Source organism: Erinaceus europaeus, chromosome 13 (genome assembly GCF_950295315.1).
Source record: "Erinaceus europaeus chromosome 13, mEriEur2.1, whole genome shotgun sequence".
Taxonomy (NCBI): domain Eukaryota; kingdom Metazoa; phylum Chordata; class Mammalia; order Eulipotyphla; family Erinaceidae; genus Erinaceus; species Erinaceus europaeus.
This window is the reverse complement of record NC_080174.1, coordinates 73,046,362-73,063,050: the sequence shown is the minus strand read 5'-3', so window position 1 is coordinate 73,063,050 and position 16,689 is coordinate 73,046,362. Positions and strand designations below refer to the sequence as shown.

General features: G+C 52.3%; 1 protein-coding gene across 6 annotated transcripts in view; it reads left to right on the top strand.

Annotated features, from left to right (window-relative positions):
* Positions 1-3,950: 3,950 nt before the first annotated feature.
* SSBP3 (single stranded DNA binding protein 3) overlaps positions 3,951-16,689 on the top strand; it is a 190,593-nt gene continuing 177,854 nt past the window's right edge. For all 6 annotated transcript variants that reach the window (XM_060206254.1, XM_060206253.1, XM_060206252.1 and 3 more), the window contains exons 1-4: positions 3,951-4,091; positions 5,079-5,151; positions 5,412-5,473; positions 8,171-8,255. In XM_060206254.1, coding sequence (XP_060062237.1) covers positions 4,036-4,091; positions 5,079-5,151; positions 5,412-5,473; positions 8,171-8,255 — 276 coding nt within the window. In that variant the 5' untranslated portion in view covers positions 3,951-4,035. The remainder of the gene's footprint in view (positions 4,092-5,078; positions 5,152-5,411; positions 5,474-8,170; positions 8,256-16,689) is intronic.

Sequence of the window (16,689 nt, the reverse complement as noted above, 5' to 3'; positions counted from 1 at the left end):
ACTGCGTTCTTCATGAAAGGAGAAAGGGGGAGAGCTTGAAGGAGGGGGGGAGGGGAAGGATAACCGATTCAGACTTGATGTGTGAAGTGACTTGGTGCATTCTGGGAGCTGAAAGTCCAGTCCTTCTAGAGGCTGCATCTTAGGCGGGTGGAACTGACCTTATCTGGTCCCTTTGTTGGCGCTGAGCATTTCTTATCGCCCCACCCTGAGGACCCAGAGCTACTTTGGGGAGGGGGCCTTGTTTTGCCTCTTGGTCCCAGTGTCAGCTGAGTGTCAGCATGTGCACAGGTATTGAACCCAGGCAGGGAGTTAGAGACATTGGAGTGACTCAGAGTCAGTTCCTGGCCCTTCCCCAGTCTGGGAGACAGACAGTAAACAAATAGCTACAAGAATGGGCAGAAAGAGTGGGGAGCAACAAGACCAAGGAGCAGGACAGAGGAATGGGTTTGCTCCAAGGGTGGAAAGCAGGAGACACTCTACAAGATTGTTTCACGGGAGTTGGGTGGTAGCGCAGCGGGTAAAGCGCAAGCGCAGGGACCGGAGTAAGGATCCCGGTTCGAGGCCCCCCCCCCCCAGCTCCCCACCTACAAGGGTGTAGCTTCATAGGTAGTGAAGCAGGTCTGCAGGTGTCTTTCTTTCTCCCTCTCGGTCTTCTCTTCTTCTCTCCATTTCTCTCTGTCCTATCCACAACAGTGACATTAACAACAACAACAACAATAATAACTACAACAATAAAACAAGGACAACAAAAGGGAATAAATAAATAAATATTTTTTAAAATGAAGATGGTTTTGCAGGGCATATCTGTTTTAAAGAGTTGCTAGGGAAAAGCATGTGAGGCACTGGACCCAAGGTGTGGGTGAGGGATATTGGGGCCCCATTGGGAAAGGCAGGCTGGTTGCCTCAATACTGGTTTTGGGTGTTTGTGCCTGCTTCTGACCTAGCAGCGTTTTGGATCTTTATCCCAGCAGATACACACCTGATTGGGGCTATTGATGAATGAATTCTGTTTTCTGGAAACCCATCAACTCCCTTCTCCAGCAGCCTGGGGCAGGGGGTGGTTTAGAAGATCACTCTCCTCCACCCCCCAAGGCCCACCTGATCCTCCCCACTAGCTCTTTTAGATCCATGGAGAAATAACAAAGCGGGGTTCAATTCTGGTTCAAGTCCCTGCAAAGAGCAACCAACTGCCTGGCACAGCTCCCCCTAAAGCAACCCCTTTCTTGCCATGCATGCTCTCTTCTTTTGGGCAGGGGGTGGTGGGGTGGGGTAGCACGGCCATCTTAGCATTTTAGAAGGAAGGTCCTTTGGGGTGGGGGGTGGGGGTATGCCAAGAATAGAATCTAGGGTCTCATACATGCACAGTGTATGTTATACCATTGAGCTACATTCCTGGTTTGTAACCTCCCATTCCTATTTGACAAATAAGGTAAACGATGCGCAGAGATATGCTTGTGTTGATCCCCTGACTTGGACAGGACATGACCAACTAGGTAAGAGACCCAGATGGAGTAGGGTCAGAGAAGGGCAGTGTTTTCCTTTAGCTTAAACCAAAGGAAACTCATAACTTGTGGGCCTTGCAGACCCAAGATGAGTCAGGCTTCTTGTGAGTCAGTCTGTTGACAAGCCATCTCTGGCCATTCCAAGCCCATCAAAAATAGAAGTCCAGGGGAAGGGTATGAACAGGCCAATCTAATTAGTGTAGGCTCTAAGGTACCTTAAGTTAGCCCTATTAAATTAAACCGCCTAGGGGAAAAAATAACTGTAATTATTTCCTTCTCTTCTTTATCGTTATATTTTAACTCCCTCCCCGCCTCTATACTGTTCTCATTCACAAAACCACCTTTAGACTAGGGGCTAGCACACAGGCCACCATCAACTGGGGGGGCGGGGGGCGGGTCAGTGCTCCCCTTTTTCTGCTCCTTTCCCCTCTGAGCTCTCAGCCGGGCAAAGAAAAGCCTGTGTCCAGAGGCAGCTCTTAGGTCTGCCTGTATTCTAATTTATGGAGGTTGTTACACCGAGTAGATTATTCCAAAAATGCACCTAGTCTCTTTCCTGAACCAATGCAGATCGGTTTGCTGCGGGGCATTTCTTATAAAAAAGCCTGTTCTCCCCCACCCCCTTTTAAAATTTTTTACAGATCAAAATAAGCAAACTTTAATGGCTGGGAATTATTCTTATTTTGTTGAAATCCAGTTCTGAGTTTTCCTACTTGAAACGTGTTTTCCCCAGACACTGACCTATCCTTTAATTGTTTGGTGCGAGGCATGTTAGGGGGAGGGGCGTTACTTGTTTATTGGAACAGCGCAGTTAAAAAAAAAAAAAAAACCAACCTAGGCTAACAGTTTCAAGGCTCCCCTAAAGATGTATCCAAACAGGCAGCCAATCAGCGCTTACACAGCTTTTTCTGCTTGACTCTTTTAAAGAGACAGTGTCCACAATGTTTTATCCCATTTAAAGAGAACCGCGCTTTAGAAAACAGTCTGAAAATGGGGGAGTCTTCCCCCATTTCGCTGGCTTCTGGTAGTTAAGCGTCCCTACTACTGGACACCCAGTGGGTGTCTGCGGGCTTCTCGCCGTGGGCAGAAAGGAGTCAATAGCAAATAGCTGGGTCACTGTTAGCCCCCCCCCCATTTCCCATTGTACACCTGGGTCACTGACAATGGAAGCTTCCCTTCCCCCCACGCCTGGTTCTCGCCCCCCCTACACCCCCCTACTCCCCAATTTAGAATCATTTATTTGAAGTTTGCAGATTTCACTGGCGCGCGCCTCGGGGCGCCCAGGTAACGCCCCCACCCCCGGGCGGCGGAGGGGCTCCAGCTCCCGTGGACAAGCCCTGGGGCGAAGTTGCCAGGGCCGGCCAGCCTTGCAAACTGCCACTCTGCCTCCTCTTAGCTCCAGTCTTCCCTCCATCCCCTGGCTCCCCCGAGCACGCCAAGGGCCATTTTCGCGCGGCTCTACTTTGGGGTTTTCCAAAGTATTTTAATGATCGAGTAAAGGAATCGCCGCGCGCCTCGGCGCCGACTCCAGCCGCCCAGCTCGCAGCGTGCAGTCCCGCGCCGGGCGCTCGGCGGCCGGGCCGGAGGGGGACCGGGGGGGGGGGGGCGTCTGCGAAGGGGGCCAGGGTCGGGGCCCCGGGGGCGGGCGCGGGGGGCTGGGCCGACCCCGGGGGTGGAGGGGCGAGAAGCCGACCCTGAGAGGGACGTGGCGGGAGGCGGCAAGTGCTGGGCTGGTGTGGGGGGGTCCGCGCCCCCTCTCCTTCCCCCCGGCCGCAGCTCCCCTCCCCGCCCGCACCCCGGGGTCAGACCCCTCGGCTGGCCGGTGCGCCCAGAGCTCCCTCGCCTCGAAAGGCGTCCCCTCCCCGCTGCCACGAAAAGAGGGGCTCCGGGCACCCCGACACCCCGGCAACCCGGCTGGCCCGCAGCAGCAGGGGCCCGCGGCTCGGCGGAGGCGGCCGCTGCGGGGACTGGCGCGGCCGGGCGCTGACAGGGCGACCCTCCCGGGCCGGGCCCGCCCTCGCGCGCCCATTGGCCGAGGCGCCCATCCATCTCAGCACGCTGACGCGCGCCCCGCCCCCTGCCCGGGCAGCCACGTTCGGTTGCGCTCCAAGTAGACCAGCGGCGGCGGCGGCGGCGGCGGCAGCGGCAGCGGCAGCGGCAGTGGTGCCGGAGGCGCAGAGGGCGGCGCAGGCGGAGCGGGCGGGCGGGCGCGCAGCAGCCAGCGGGCAGCCGGGCGGGCAGGCGGGCAGTGGCGGCACCGGCACCCCAGGCCGAGCCGGCTCGGCGCGGGAGAAGGACTTCCAGGGCGATGGGGCCGCGGCTGGGGCTGACGCTTTGACAGCTGGAAAGAGCGCGGAGCCAGCGCCTGGGGGGGAGGGAGGGGAGCGCGGCGAGCCGAGCTCCAGCGGCAGCGGCGGCAGCAGCAGCGAGCCGGGGAGGGGGCCGGGAGCGAGGGGCGGCTCGGGAGCAGCCTGAGCGGTAGCGGCGGCGGCGGCGGCGGCGGCGGCGGGGCTCGGCGCCCTCTTCTCTGCAAACCATGTTTGCCAAAGGCAAAGGCTCGGCGGTGCCCTCGGACGGGCAGGCTCGGGAAAAGTAAGCTCGGCTCTCCAAGTGGCGGCCGTGCCGCCGCCGGGCTGCGGGAGGACGGGCGGTGGGAGGCAGGTGGGCGCGCGGGCGAGGGCTGCTGCGCCCCGGCCCCGGCCCCGGCGCCGCCCGCTGCCCCTTCCCGAGGCCGCGGAGGGCGGCGTGGCAGAGCCCATTGTTGGGAGCCGGCGGAGGCCGGGGCGTCGGGGAAGGGGCTCCGGGGGCGCCTCCGAGGGAGGGGGCTCCCGGGCGGGCGCGGGGCGTGCCGGGCGCGGGGGTGGGCGAGGTCCGGCCGGGGAGCCGGGGCGCCCGCCGCGGCCGCAGCACTTTGCCCGCCGGGCGCGGGCAGGGGGCGCGTGGCTCCCGCAGCCCCGGAGGCTCCTTTTGTCCGCCCGCGGCGTGAGGAGTGCATGCCGGGGGCTTTGTTCTGCCCGGAGCACTCTCTCCCTTCCCTGCCCTCAGCTTCCCCGCCCGCCCCCCGGTGCCCTCCGGGGCACCGGCTTGGGCAGGAACGGTGGCGCCGGCTTGGCCCCGAGCTTGGGGGGACAGTTGTTGGGGCGAAGGAGGGGGTGGGGAGGGTGGCGCTCTGCTGCCCTCTCCGGAGCGCTGAGCACCCCCGGAGTCCCAGGGCTGAGTCTCCCTGGACCCTCCTCAAAGCTGGGGAGAGAGTGTGCAGGGTGGCAGAGTGGGCTCGGGATGGGAATTGGAGGCGAGGCACCGGGGTCGGGTGACTTGTGAGTTGACGCCGCATGGAAGTTCAAGTTTGGGGGATCCTGCTCTCCAGCCCCTCCCCAGCTAGAGGATCCCACCCACTAAGTGCTGGCGCCCGCATCCCCAGCAGGACCCAGCCAGCCCACGGTCGGTCGGTCGGGGCCACAATGGGACAGGGCTTGGTGGGTCCTGGCAGGTTCCAGAGCTGGCACCCTAGTGAGCTGACGGCTTTCCCCCTCCCCTCTCTCTCTTTCACTCTCTCTCTGCTCCCTGCCCACTTTCCAGGTTAGCTTTATATGTCTACGAATATCTACTGCACGTAGGAGCACAGAAATCTGCACAGACCTTCTTGTCAGAGGTGAGTGGAACTCACACCCCCCTCCCTGCCCCCCACCCCCAGCCTATTTCTTGGCACCCCCTTCCTCCCCACTATTCTTAGAGCCTTTGTTTTCAGGAGCAGCCACTGTGGCCACCATTTTGAATTTTTATCACCTTTTGGCATTTATTGTTAGTGGGTCCTGGTAGCCTTTTGGTTCTGGGAAGCCCCTAGCCCACCCCTCCCCTCTTTCTGCTCTTCTAAGCTCTCTTTCTCTCTGTCTCTCTGCTTGCTCTCTCCAGATTCGATGGGAAAAGAACATCACGTTGGGAGAACCGCCTGGGTTTCTGCACTCGTGGTGGTGGTAAGTTTGCATGATACTTTTGAATGTGTAGTTTTGTTCACACACACACACACACCCAGTGAACAAAGATGTGGGGTCCACAGCAGGCCTCCACCTCCCCGTAGCCTTCAGCACTGCACAGAGTCAGGCCCTTCCAGGGCCGGTCTAGAAAGAAAGAGATAGGACTTGTGTGTAAAGTTTTTGCCTTTTCCCCTTCCTGTTGGGAACTTACTAAATTGTGTCTGATGTGTGGATAGAAACTTTTCACTTTTCCTTCTCACTCTGGGGCACCCAGCAAGAAGGGCTTGGGAGGGGGGAAAACAACAGAAACCTGGAGGGATTTTTTGTCAATTCTGCATGCTGCTTGAATTAGAGGGAGTGGGGGCAGGGCAGGGTGGAGGGGGACGCAAGGTCTGCTTTACAACTGGCTTGTCCCTTCCTTTTTCTTCTGTGAACTCAAAACCTCCAGAAGGGAGAAGGGGCGGGGAGAGAGGGAGAGAGAGTGCGAGCAAGTCTACTGGGGCCTTTTCCAGACACTGAAACAGCTCAGACACTGAAACAGAAGGGGCTGTCACTTCCTTTAAAGCTACAGATTCAGACCAACAGGACCTTTTCCCTTTGCCCCCACCCCACCCCCCTGAAATCACAAAGTTTAATTTTATGAAGAACTTTAACTGGTTGGCATTGACCTCACAGACTGCCTACAGTTGGGCCACTCTTACTTGTGATCCTCCACTTACCCTGCAGTGTGGGACCAGCGCCTTGTCTGTAAGAGTGCAAGATGTGTGTGCTTTGTGGGACCTACTGGTGGAGTCTTGGGCATCCACTTACTTGAGAAAAAGAAAGCGGCTTTTGCGATTTTGGTGGTGGGAAGGGAACAGGGATGGAGGGCCATGTCTAGGGACCTGAGCATTTACCTGCCTGCCAGCTCAGGTTACTGCTTTGAATCTCTTTGAAATGCAGGCGGATGAAGTGTCTGTTCTAACTTGTGCAGGGAAAATGAGTTTTTAATTACTTCTGCCAACCTGGAAGCTGCCAGTGTTGGAGGCATTTGGTGTGGCGTAAGGATCCTCCTACCTGTAGGAGTGGGTGATAGGTGTTGCGTGGTTGGGTTTGGAAAGGAGTGTGTGGCTTAGATTGGTGGCTCTTGGAACTAGTATGGATTTTGTGAAAACAGGGTCATGAGAAGAAAGGACTTTGTAGCATTAAAACTTTCTGTAGTGCGGGAAGGAGTGGAAAGAAAACGCGTGTAGAGGTCAGCAAAGAATGTTCTTGAGTCCCCCCACTGCAGTTCTTAGATTCCATTTTTTTCTTTTAGACCATGATCCCCTGAAACTTCCCCACATTTGTCCTATGGGGTAGAGAGAGTGCCTGGCTGGTCTTAGGCGGTGAGGGAGTGGCTGTGGCCTTATTAATTGGAAGTTTCTGTGTGTGTGTGAGTGGACTCAGAGCAGATGTGCGAGGCCTGGGGGTGAGAAGAAGCTGTGATCCATACACCTGGAGTCCACACACTTGTCTGTCTTACTTGACAGGTGAGGTAATTTTTTTTGTCTGGCTGTTTTCCTGATGGGGGACTGAGCACTGGGCTAAGTGGCAGACTTTTACTCCCATTTTACTGAGCAAGTAGGTTTCTGAGCCTTGGGTACCTGATCAGTAGTGAATTTAGTACCCCTTGTTAAAATTAGTAATTACCTTTTTTTTTTTTTTTTTTGGTGTAGAGTGTTACTGGTTGACAGAGGAGTTATGTGTAAGTCTGTTGTCCTGAAAGGCAAAGTTGGTGCCTCCCTCACAGGTGGATGAGGCAGGAGTATCCAGGGCAGTTTCTCCCCAGCTCCCTTTTGTTTTGGTAGGTGGATGGGTGCTTTTCTGTCACAGGAAGGCTTTCTATTCAGCTTGATTTCTCCTGTGGCCAGTTGGTTCAACTAATTCTTCATTGGGCGAGGAAAGAAATGACTCTTGTATAGAAATAATTTGACGGGGGCATAGGGCCCTGTGGTAGGGGAGACGGCACTTGGGAGGTAGATATGGTGTGCTGGCAAATCTTTGGGGGGAGATGGGAAACTGTACCCTTGAGGCAGCAGCTGTTCTGTAAAAATAAGAAAAAAACCTCTCCAGTAAAAAGTAACCACTCCCCCCAACAATGTAGGGGAGGCCCTTGTGGGAGTGAGGGTTCTGTCGGAGGGTGGGGCCGCAGGCTCTGGGATTAAGAGCCTGTAGCTTCACTTTGTCGCCAGTCACACCGATTGCCTTACGTATGAATCATAGTTGTGCCCTGTCTGTGACCGGTTAGTCTTTTCTTATAAGGGACAGCCATCTTGGTTGGGCTGGTGGGTAAGAGGAGCCAGGCACAGAGTCCCATCTAGATCACCACAGGTCTTCTCTGAGTCTTGCTGTGATTGTGTTAGCCTGTCTGAGTTTAGAGGCTGGGGCTAAAAATCCCCTACTTTTCACCTGGGTGGTATTGTGGGCTGGCGATGTCCACACAGGAGGTGCCTGCTGGTAGGAACTCTTACTACTCTGATTACGAGCGGCTGATTTGCCAGGGAGCTAGCTTGGGTCATTTTGTTGTCAAGGCTGAATTTGCCCTGTGGAGGCAGGCAAGGTGGGGTGGAATCTTTGGGAGACCCAGCGCTATGAGTACTGTTCAAAGCACACTTGCCATTGGATCCACAAGTAATAATTAGTAACCCGATCTCATTTTATTTTTCCAACTTGCAGCGTATTTTGGGACCTTTACTGTGCAGCTCCTGAAAGGCGAGACACTTGTGAACATTCAAGTGAAGCAAAGGCCTTTCATGATTACGTGAGTAACAGATTTTTAATCCTGGCGATAATTATAGGGTTGGATACCTCTAACTTCTTTAGCACCAAAAGCAAACACACAGCCAGTTGGCAGTGGGCTTTGTTTTCTTTTTGCCTCTTTCTGTCTTGCCCACCTCCTTGCGTCCCTCACCCTGCGCCCTCCTGCCTCAGCGTCCTGACTTGGCGAATGGCGTTTCATAATGTCGTAATTATGCAAAAGAGTATAGGTACCTGTTTGGAGAATTAAGTGATGTCGTACAGGGGCGCAACCATGTAAGGAGTATGACCAGAGTGGACAGTTAACTGGGAGAGGACTGAGCCTCTTTTGTATGGGTTTAGGGGAAAAAAAAAAAAGGGACCACAACCAGAAAAAGTGCATGAATACCAGCATGCACAAAACTTGTGTTTTGGCGTGGAAGGAAGGGTTGGGGTGGGTGAGTGAGTGAGTGAGTGAGTGAAAGAAATTCAAGTGCTACTTTCAAAGAGCAAAATCTTTCAGGTTATGTTTTGGGGTGTGTGTTGACGGCGGTGGTGGGGGGCTCGTGTTGTCTGTACTTTGAGGTCCTTGGCTGGTCCATAATCCCATGTTCTAAGAAGTCTCGTGAAGATAATTGGCTTAATCATGTTGTAGTGCTTGTGCTTCCTTCCCCACCATCCACCTGGGTAAGTTTCTTACGGTGTCTACCCCATGCTCTCTCCTCAAGGAAAAAAATATTGAACTCTGAACCTGGGGGGTTGGAGTCAGACTTTATGTCAGATGAAAACTTTACTGGGGTCTTCTGGGGAAGGGAAAAGGGCCCAAAGGCCCTCCCAGGCTCCTTCCCACTGGTGTTGTGGATGGGTGAGAGAGTGTGTGTGTGTGTGTGTGTGTGTGTGTGTGTGCGTGTGTGTGCGCGCGCGCACGCGTGCATGCATGTGCACAGTTCAGGTGATTGATTTATTCTATTTTGCAGAGGGTAGGTCACAATGGCCTTCAAAGTCTAGGCCTAGTTTTTGTTGAATGTTACCAAGGTCCACCCACTTGGCCCTGATCATCTGTGTCCCCTCTCTGCAGACTTTGAAACTAGGTCTGAGAGACTAACTCACCCTCTGGTGGAGTTTCTTAAGTAGTCAAATTCTATCACTGGGAATATGTTCATGCTGACCATATTTCTCCTGTAGTAGATGGGACTGGAGACTTAACCAGAGGCTTACTGGTTTTTGAGAACATTCAGTGTTAATGAAATGCTGCTGTGACTGAAAGAGCAAGAGTAGAATGTTGAGGAAGTCGGCCAGATCCTGTGCCCTCTTCAGGCTTGAAAATGAGACCCTGGCAAGGGGCCAGGGATGGAGTTAAGCTGTGGAGCCCATGCTTTGCATGGATGGCGGGGTGGGGTGGGGTGGAGGGTAGGGGTGGTGTGGTGCTGGCTGTGTTACCCCTGGCCTGGTAAACTTTCCGTAGCCAAAGGTGTGGTGACTGGTTTGCTTGTGATGTGGTTCTTCTGGGAAAATCCGTGGTGAGGATCATAAGGTTTCCTGAGCTAGAGGTGGAGGGAGGAGGCTCAGCAGTCCACTAGCCATAGGAAAACAGTTGAAGAGCTTGGCTTTTCTTTTTTCTTTTTAAACATTTTTATATTTATTTATTTTCCCTTTTGTTGGCCTTGTCTTTATTATTGTTGTAGTTATTATTGTTGTTGTTGATGTCATCATTGGTAGATAGGACAGAGGGAAATGAAGAGAGCAGGGGAAGACGGGGAGAGAAAGACAAGACACCTGCAGACCTGCTTCACTGCTTCTGAAGCCACCCCTCTGCAGGTAGGGAGCCAGGGGCTCGAACCAGGATCTTTACGTAGGTCCTTGCGCTTTGCACCACGTGCGCTTAACCCGCTGCGCTACCACCCAACTCCTGAGTTTGGCTTTTCTACCTAATAAGAACCCATGTGTGTGTGTTTGTGTGTGTGTGTGTGTGTGCGCGCGCGTGCGCACGCGTTCACATGTGTGTGCACATACCTGTGCACAGCCAGTTCTTCCTGTGACCTGTCTTCAACTGCTTTGCAAAATGGCTTTATTTCAGAGAGGGGGAATGGGTGTGTCCATTCAAAGCAAGTTCTCCTTAGAAGAAGTTCATGACTTTTTCTTTTTTTTCCACTCATATTGGTGCTCTGGTAAGGAACAGGAGGCTCCCTCTTGGCTTTCAGTGGCATGTTCTGGCTGCCGTCTTGAAGTGGTATGGTGGTCGAGGACACATGCTGGGTTTGCTCTTCTTCCTTTGTTGCAGGACGATAGCACAATGGCATGGAGGTTAACTGCTGAGGTTGGCACAGATGGTCAGAGATGCTGCTGAGAAAGGACGGCTTGAGGGTTCAGGTCTAGCATTTTTGAGACGTTAGGTACGTCCCCTCTCTTTCCTGGGTTGGGGATTCTCCTTGGAGAGGAGGCATCAGGTTTTTGTGGTTACATCAGAGAAGCAAGTGGAAAATTTGAGTTTTGTCTTTTTTAAGATTACTTACTTAAGAGCAAGGTGTGTGTGTGTGTGTGTGTGTGTGTGTGTGTGTGTGTGTGTGTGAGAGAGAGAGAGAGAGAGAGAGAGAGAACCAGAACGTCACTCTGGCATATTCAGTGCCAGGGACTGAATTTGGGACCTCATGTCTGAAAGTCCATGATTTTATTTATTATACTGCCTCCTGGGCCAAGCGAAAGAAATGTTACAGAAAGTTAAAAGATCTCTATTTCAACCCAGGAGATGGCACAGCAGTAAAATGTAGGGTTCAGTGGCAGGAGTTTGATCCTTGGCACCATGTGTACCACAGTGGTATTCTGGTTCTCTCTCCCCATCTCTCCTAAATAAATAAAGACATCTTAAGAAAGTGTCTTCTTCTTCTCCTCCTCCTCCTCCTCCTTCTCCTTCTTCTTCTTCTTCTTCTTCTTCTTCTTCTTTTTTTGCACTTTGCACATCTCTGTCCATTCCCTCCATCCCCATAGCTGCCATTGAGTTAGTCTTCATGCCTTCTTGCAGAAGCCGCTTTCTGGTATATTCATTTTCGTCTGGAATATAGTCTCAAACCCTGTACATCTCTACAGTTACTGGAGAACTTTTAGGATGGTTTCCTGTACTCTTACTGTCCCTTCATTTCTTTGTAAAAAAAAAACCAAAGAGGGTCAGCAAAATAGCTCACTTGAATAGTGAACTGTTTGCCATGTACGTGACCCGGTTCTTGTCTGTCTCCCATTAAAGAGTTGAACATTGAAGAAGTTTCAGTGCTGTGGCATCTGGCATCTCTCTCTCTCAAATAAAAATCTGTATATATGTATCCTTTTACAAGCACTTCTTGGCTTGTAGGAGTTGGGCTTCTTGCTGAATGATATAGCTAGCCAAGTTTAGCTTCTCAAGTGCTAGAGAGAAAGCATAGTGATTGTTAAAAACAGCTTTCATGACCGAGGCTACAAAGTCTCAGGTTCAGTTCCCAGCTCCACCATAAACCAGAGCAGTGCTCTAGTAATTAAAAAAAAAAAAAAAACAGTAGGGGGCTGGGCAGTAGTGCCGCGGCTTAGGCACACATGGCACAAAGCACAAGGTCTGGCGTGGGGATCCCGGTTTGAGGCAGGGGGGGTCGCTTCACAAGCAGTGAAGCAGGTCTGCAGGTGTCTGTCTTTCTCTCCCCCTCTGTCTTTCCCATCTCCTGATTTCTTTCTGTCCTATCCAACAGCAGGGACAGCAGTGGTAACAACAACAGTAAACAAACAACAAGGGCAACAGAAGGGAAAAAATGGTCTCCAGGAGCAGTGGATTTGTAGTGCAGGCACTGAGCCCCAACAATAACCCTGGAGGCAAAAAAAGAATAATAATAATAAAAAAACAATAAATTTTCTTGACTATATAAAGAAGACCTGTTGTCAGTTTCTCTTTGCAGATGAGGAAACTGATGCCCCGAGTTGAGAGGGTAGTAGGGATTGAAATCGGGGCCTCATGCTTGAGAACCTAGTGCTCTAACTGCACCGCCTTCTGGGTCACTCTTCTAGAAATGAGCCAGACACAGGTCATAACTGAGTCCAGGATGGGTCCTTCTGTCTTTGGCAAGTTTCACTTGTTTGCACCTAGTCAGCTTATTTTTTCCTCCAGGTTTATCTTTTCAACCACAGCTGATTTGTTTTTTTCTGTGTGAGAGTCCGTGAGTGAGCTAGCTGTTTATTTCTGTAGCTCCCCCAATACTCTGTACACAGTAGGCACCCTTGCAGAGGGAATGGAAGTGTTGAGGAATGAGAAAGAGTGGGTAATCTGGAGCCGGTGAATAACCTGACCTGGAACAGCCCAGGAATGTGGGGAGATGTTCTTTCGGTGACATCATTTTTGCTGGATGAGCTTGAGCCAGCTACTTTTTAATGGGGATGAACAAGTTACCTCAGATTCTCTTTTAGGAGCTAGTGTGGGGTGTAAAAGGTGTGTATGGAGTTTTCAGAGAAATTCGTGATGGTGATAGTCCCACGGCAGGTAACTCTGCCTGGCCTGGGTGGGTAGAGGGTACTTCCCAGGTGGGGACAGGAGAGAAAGCAGCAGCACCTCTGGGCTGGGCAGGAGCTTGCCAGGAAGGTCCTGATTTTGTATCTCTCTCCTGTCCTGATGACTGGTTCAGAGGTCCCTCTCATTCTAGGCCAGGCCCGAGGGTCTGGAATCAACCAGGTGACTCAGTGGAGCCAGGTTTCAAGCCTTCTTTGAATTGGCGAGTTTTTGTTTGAGTCACAGTCTATTTTCCCTTCCACACCTGGTGACCTGGCGTGCTCAGCCCCAGCCCCCTGCTGCTGGCCACACGTAACTCAGAGCATTAGAGGATTCGTTCTCTGGACTGGGCTTTTCTGAGAAATTGCTTTGCTGGCAGTCAAAAGAGGCTCCCCCCCACCAGGCCCCCAGGGAAGGGTTTGGGGGGCCCTGCTGTGGTTTCCTTTCTGATCTCCTCAGACCTGAGCCTTTTCTGGGTATTGATGAAAGCCCCAGGGTCCCTTGGGGTTGCCCAGGCTATGTTGTCAGGGTCCTAATCTTTTGTGAGTGTGTATTCCCAGCTGCTCCGGTGTTTCTTACAGTGGGCTCCTTGGGATGCTGACCCCTCCTCCAAGGTCAGGGCTTGGTGACGTCTTTGTTGCCAGCTCAGTTGCCAGAGATTGATTCTTCCACTCCTTGTGGGTAGCTAGTTCTGTTTTCCGTGTGGTGGTGAGAAATGGGTTACCTGAGGAAGGCCCTGAGGTGGCCTCTGAGCTGAAAGTGTTAGAGAACAGAGGACTTCTTGTCCTGCTCACAGTGCGCACAGGCTTTAAAAATATTTATTTATGAGAGAGAGATGGGGAGAGAGGACTAGAGCATCGCTTCGACACATGTGATGCTGGGGGTTGAAATGGAGACCTCATGCTTGAGAGCCTAGTACTTTACTGCACGACCTCCTGCGTCACTTTCTTAGAAATGAAAAACATTACTCTTAGTGGATCTTTTTAAGGTTAAGATAGAGGCAGAGAGAGAGAAGGAGAGACACCACAGCACCTATCATGTGGTGCTCCCATGTCCATGTGGTGCTAGGGCCTGGAATCTGGGTTCTCTTGCTTGGTAGTGTGTGCACTCTGGCAGGCGAACTCTCTTCTGTAACTCCTCTTCTCCTTTTCATATATTTTATTTGTTTTTAATGGAAGAGATAAAGAGACAGCTCTGGCTTACGGTGGTATTGGGGAGTGAACCTGGGACATTAGAGCCTCGGGCATGAAAGTAACCATTGCGCTGTCTCCCCCTGCCTGCTTGTACTTTCACATACCTGATTGAGGGGTCATCTTACAGTGAGTGAGTGACCTTGTCAGGTTTCTTTTCCGTCTCATCCCTGGGTCAGGGAAATGGCTCAGGCCGGTGGAGTGCAGCTAGGTGCCTGAGGCTCCAGTTCCATCCCCTACCCTAGGCTGCTTGTACTAGAGTGGTGCTCTGGTTTCTCTCACCCTCCTCTCCACCTCTCTCTCTCAAAACTGTAGCTCATTCCCCTCTTGCAGAGGAGGAAACTGAGGTCTCGAGGTTCAATGGCTTGTCTAAAGGGCCTGGAATCAGAAGGTGGTGGCAGAGCTGGGGTGAGCCCCAGGTCTTTCACACACACACACACCCCAGCTTTTGACAAGACTCACTTGATACAGAATCCCTGCAGGAAAGAGGAAGGCTGTTTGGCTTGGACTGGAAAGTGTGCCCATGTGTAATTACTGAAGAAGTGAAGTTAGTAGAGGAGTAAACCGTAGTCCCTGTGAGAGGGGAATTACAGTGTCACCAGCAGGGGTGGACCCAAGCTCCAGGAAGGGTTTGTCATGGTGCCTGGCTCTTGGCAAGGGAAAATGTGATAAAAACTGTGGACTTTCCTTCCAGAAAATACATGTGTCTCCACAAAGGAGACTTTGTCCATGATTGTAGGTGTTTCATGGACTTGGCCCACAGCCCAAATTCCCTTTGTGACCCTCTCCCTGCCAGTGAAGATCTTGGGGAAGGGGGTGTGTATAGTGGACACTTGACCTTGTTAAGCCTTGAGCCTCAGTTTCCCTACTCTGAAGACTTGTATGTGGTCCCTTGTCACTCTGCTGCTCTGAGCACTCAACTTAGCCTCGGCAGGGCTGGCACCTGTCCCCGTCCCCTCAACCTGCAGGGCTCTGCTGACCTCCCCACAGTCTGGCCTGTGAGTCCTTGTCTCTGGGAGGGCTGGTCAGAGCAGGAGAGTGCCCCTAGAGTTCTGGGTGTGGACAGGAGCTGAGGTATTTGTGGCTCCGTGGCAGGGGCCCAGCATCCTCGGTGGGTTTGAAATAGCAAAGTGATATTTGAGAGGGTTCTCCTTGGATATGCTGAGCTGAGGCTCCTGCCAGGCAGGGAGTGTCCACTCCTGCCACAGAGAACCCTTTGGGGGCTGGGGCACAACAGAGAATATCCTTGCAGGAGGAAGGTAGAAGGCTGCAGCTGGGTCCTGAATTGGGGGGGTGCGGGGAGGTAATACCCTCCCCCCATCCACAGTATGCCCGCCAGCAATTTGCCCAGAGGTCCTGGCAGGTCCACAACATTGCTTTTGGTGCTGACTCTTGTCACCTTTGTGTGACAGATTGAAAAAACAAAACATAATCGGGGTGGCTTCTGTTGCCCGCTCCCCCTGGAGCTTACACAGTGCTTCTGAGTCCTTTCCTGGGGCTCCCCTAACCCCGTGTGCTACGATTCCTAAGCCCAGAGCTTGCCAGACTCCTCTATTGCTAGTTAAACACTAAATGAGTAACTGGAATTGCATTTTGCCAGAACCCAGGCTCTGCAGCCACCTTAATGGGTTTCAAGTGGCGGCAAAGACCCCAAATTGCAAATCCTTGCCCTTTATTTCAGGGCAGGAGGTGGCAGGAGTGGCGGGGACCCAAACAAAGTTTTTGGCAATGGTCACTTCATTGGAACTCCAAGACCAGCCGTGTGCACCAATCTTTATATAATGCCATCTTTGTTAGCTAAGCATTTGTAAACTTGGCCCGAGAGCTAGCTCTGTGCCAGCATGGCTCCCAGGGAGCAGGGAGACATCCCACGCTCTCTGTGGCTCCCCCTAAGGTCACTTCTCCAAGGGAAGTGGATTCTCTAGTGGGGACCTCAGGCCAGAGCCTCCTTGGCCCTTTCCCTCTTGTTGACTTCTTAAGAGGGAGAAGTGGAAGGGAGGTGCATGTGCTTGAAGGCTTGTCAGCCCAGATAACAGAAATGTTACACTTGCTCCCGCCCTGACAGTAGTGTCTGGGGTTTAGAGTATTTAGAAAAATTAATCTTTTTTTTTTTTTAAGCTTGGTATTAATTCTGACCATGGTACAAGTACAGTAGATGATTCATATAAACTTCTTTAATGTTGCTGGGAGCTTACAGCAGACAGACAATAATGATTGTTTTTGATTCACCAGAGTAATGGGGTTTTCTCTAGCCTCTACAAGATGAGCTTTAGGAATGGCCTTTTTTTTTTTTTTCTCTCCCCCTACATGCTGGACTTTTTAAACTCTTCCTCTTGAACCTCAGGCTGTCAGACTTTAGGAGGGTTGGGCTCTGGCTGGTGGCTGGGTTGAACCACCTGAGTTCTGGGGCCCAGTCTCAGCTCTGGGGAGCTGGGTGTGTGTGTGCAGACTCTTCCAGCCTCAGTGTTTTTATCTGTGGCACAGAGGGCTGCTGGTCCTTTGATGGGGTTGTGAGGACTGAGAGGTTATGATCTATGTAAAACGGTTGTCTCCATGTGGTTAGTGTTTGCAGAGTTTGTTAACCTTCTCTTGATAGCACTAAAAGTATATCCCCAAAACTTAGACCGTGATCCTAACTTTCTCTTGATAGCACTAAAAGTATATCCCCAAAACTTAGACTGTGACTGAGACAACAGCCTGTTTTACTGGTGGAGCAGCTTGACCCCAGGGATTGGGACATGGAATTTCTCAGTGCTTGAGATCCGCAAACG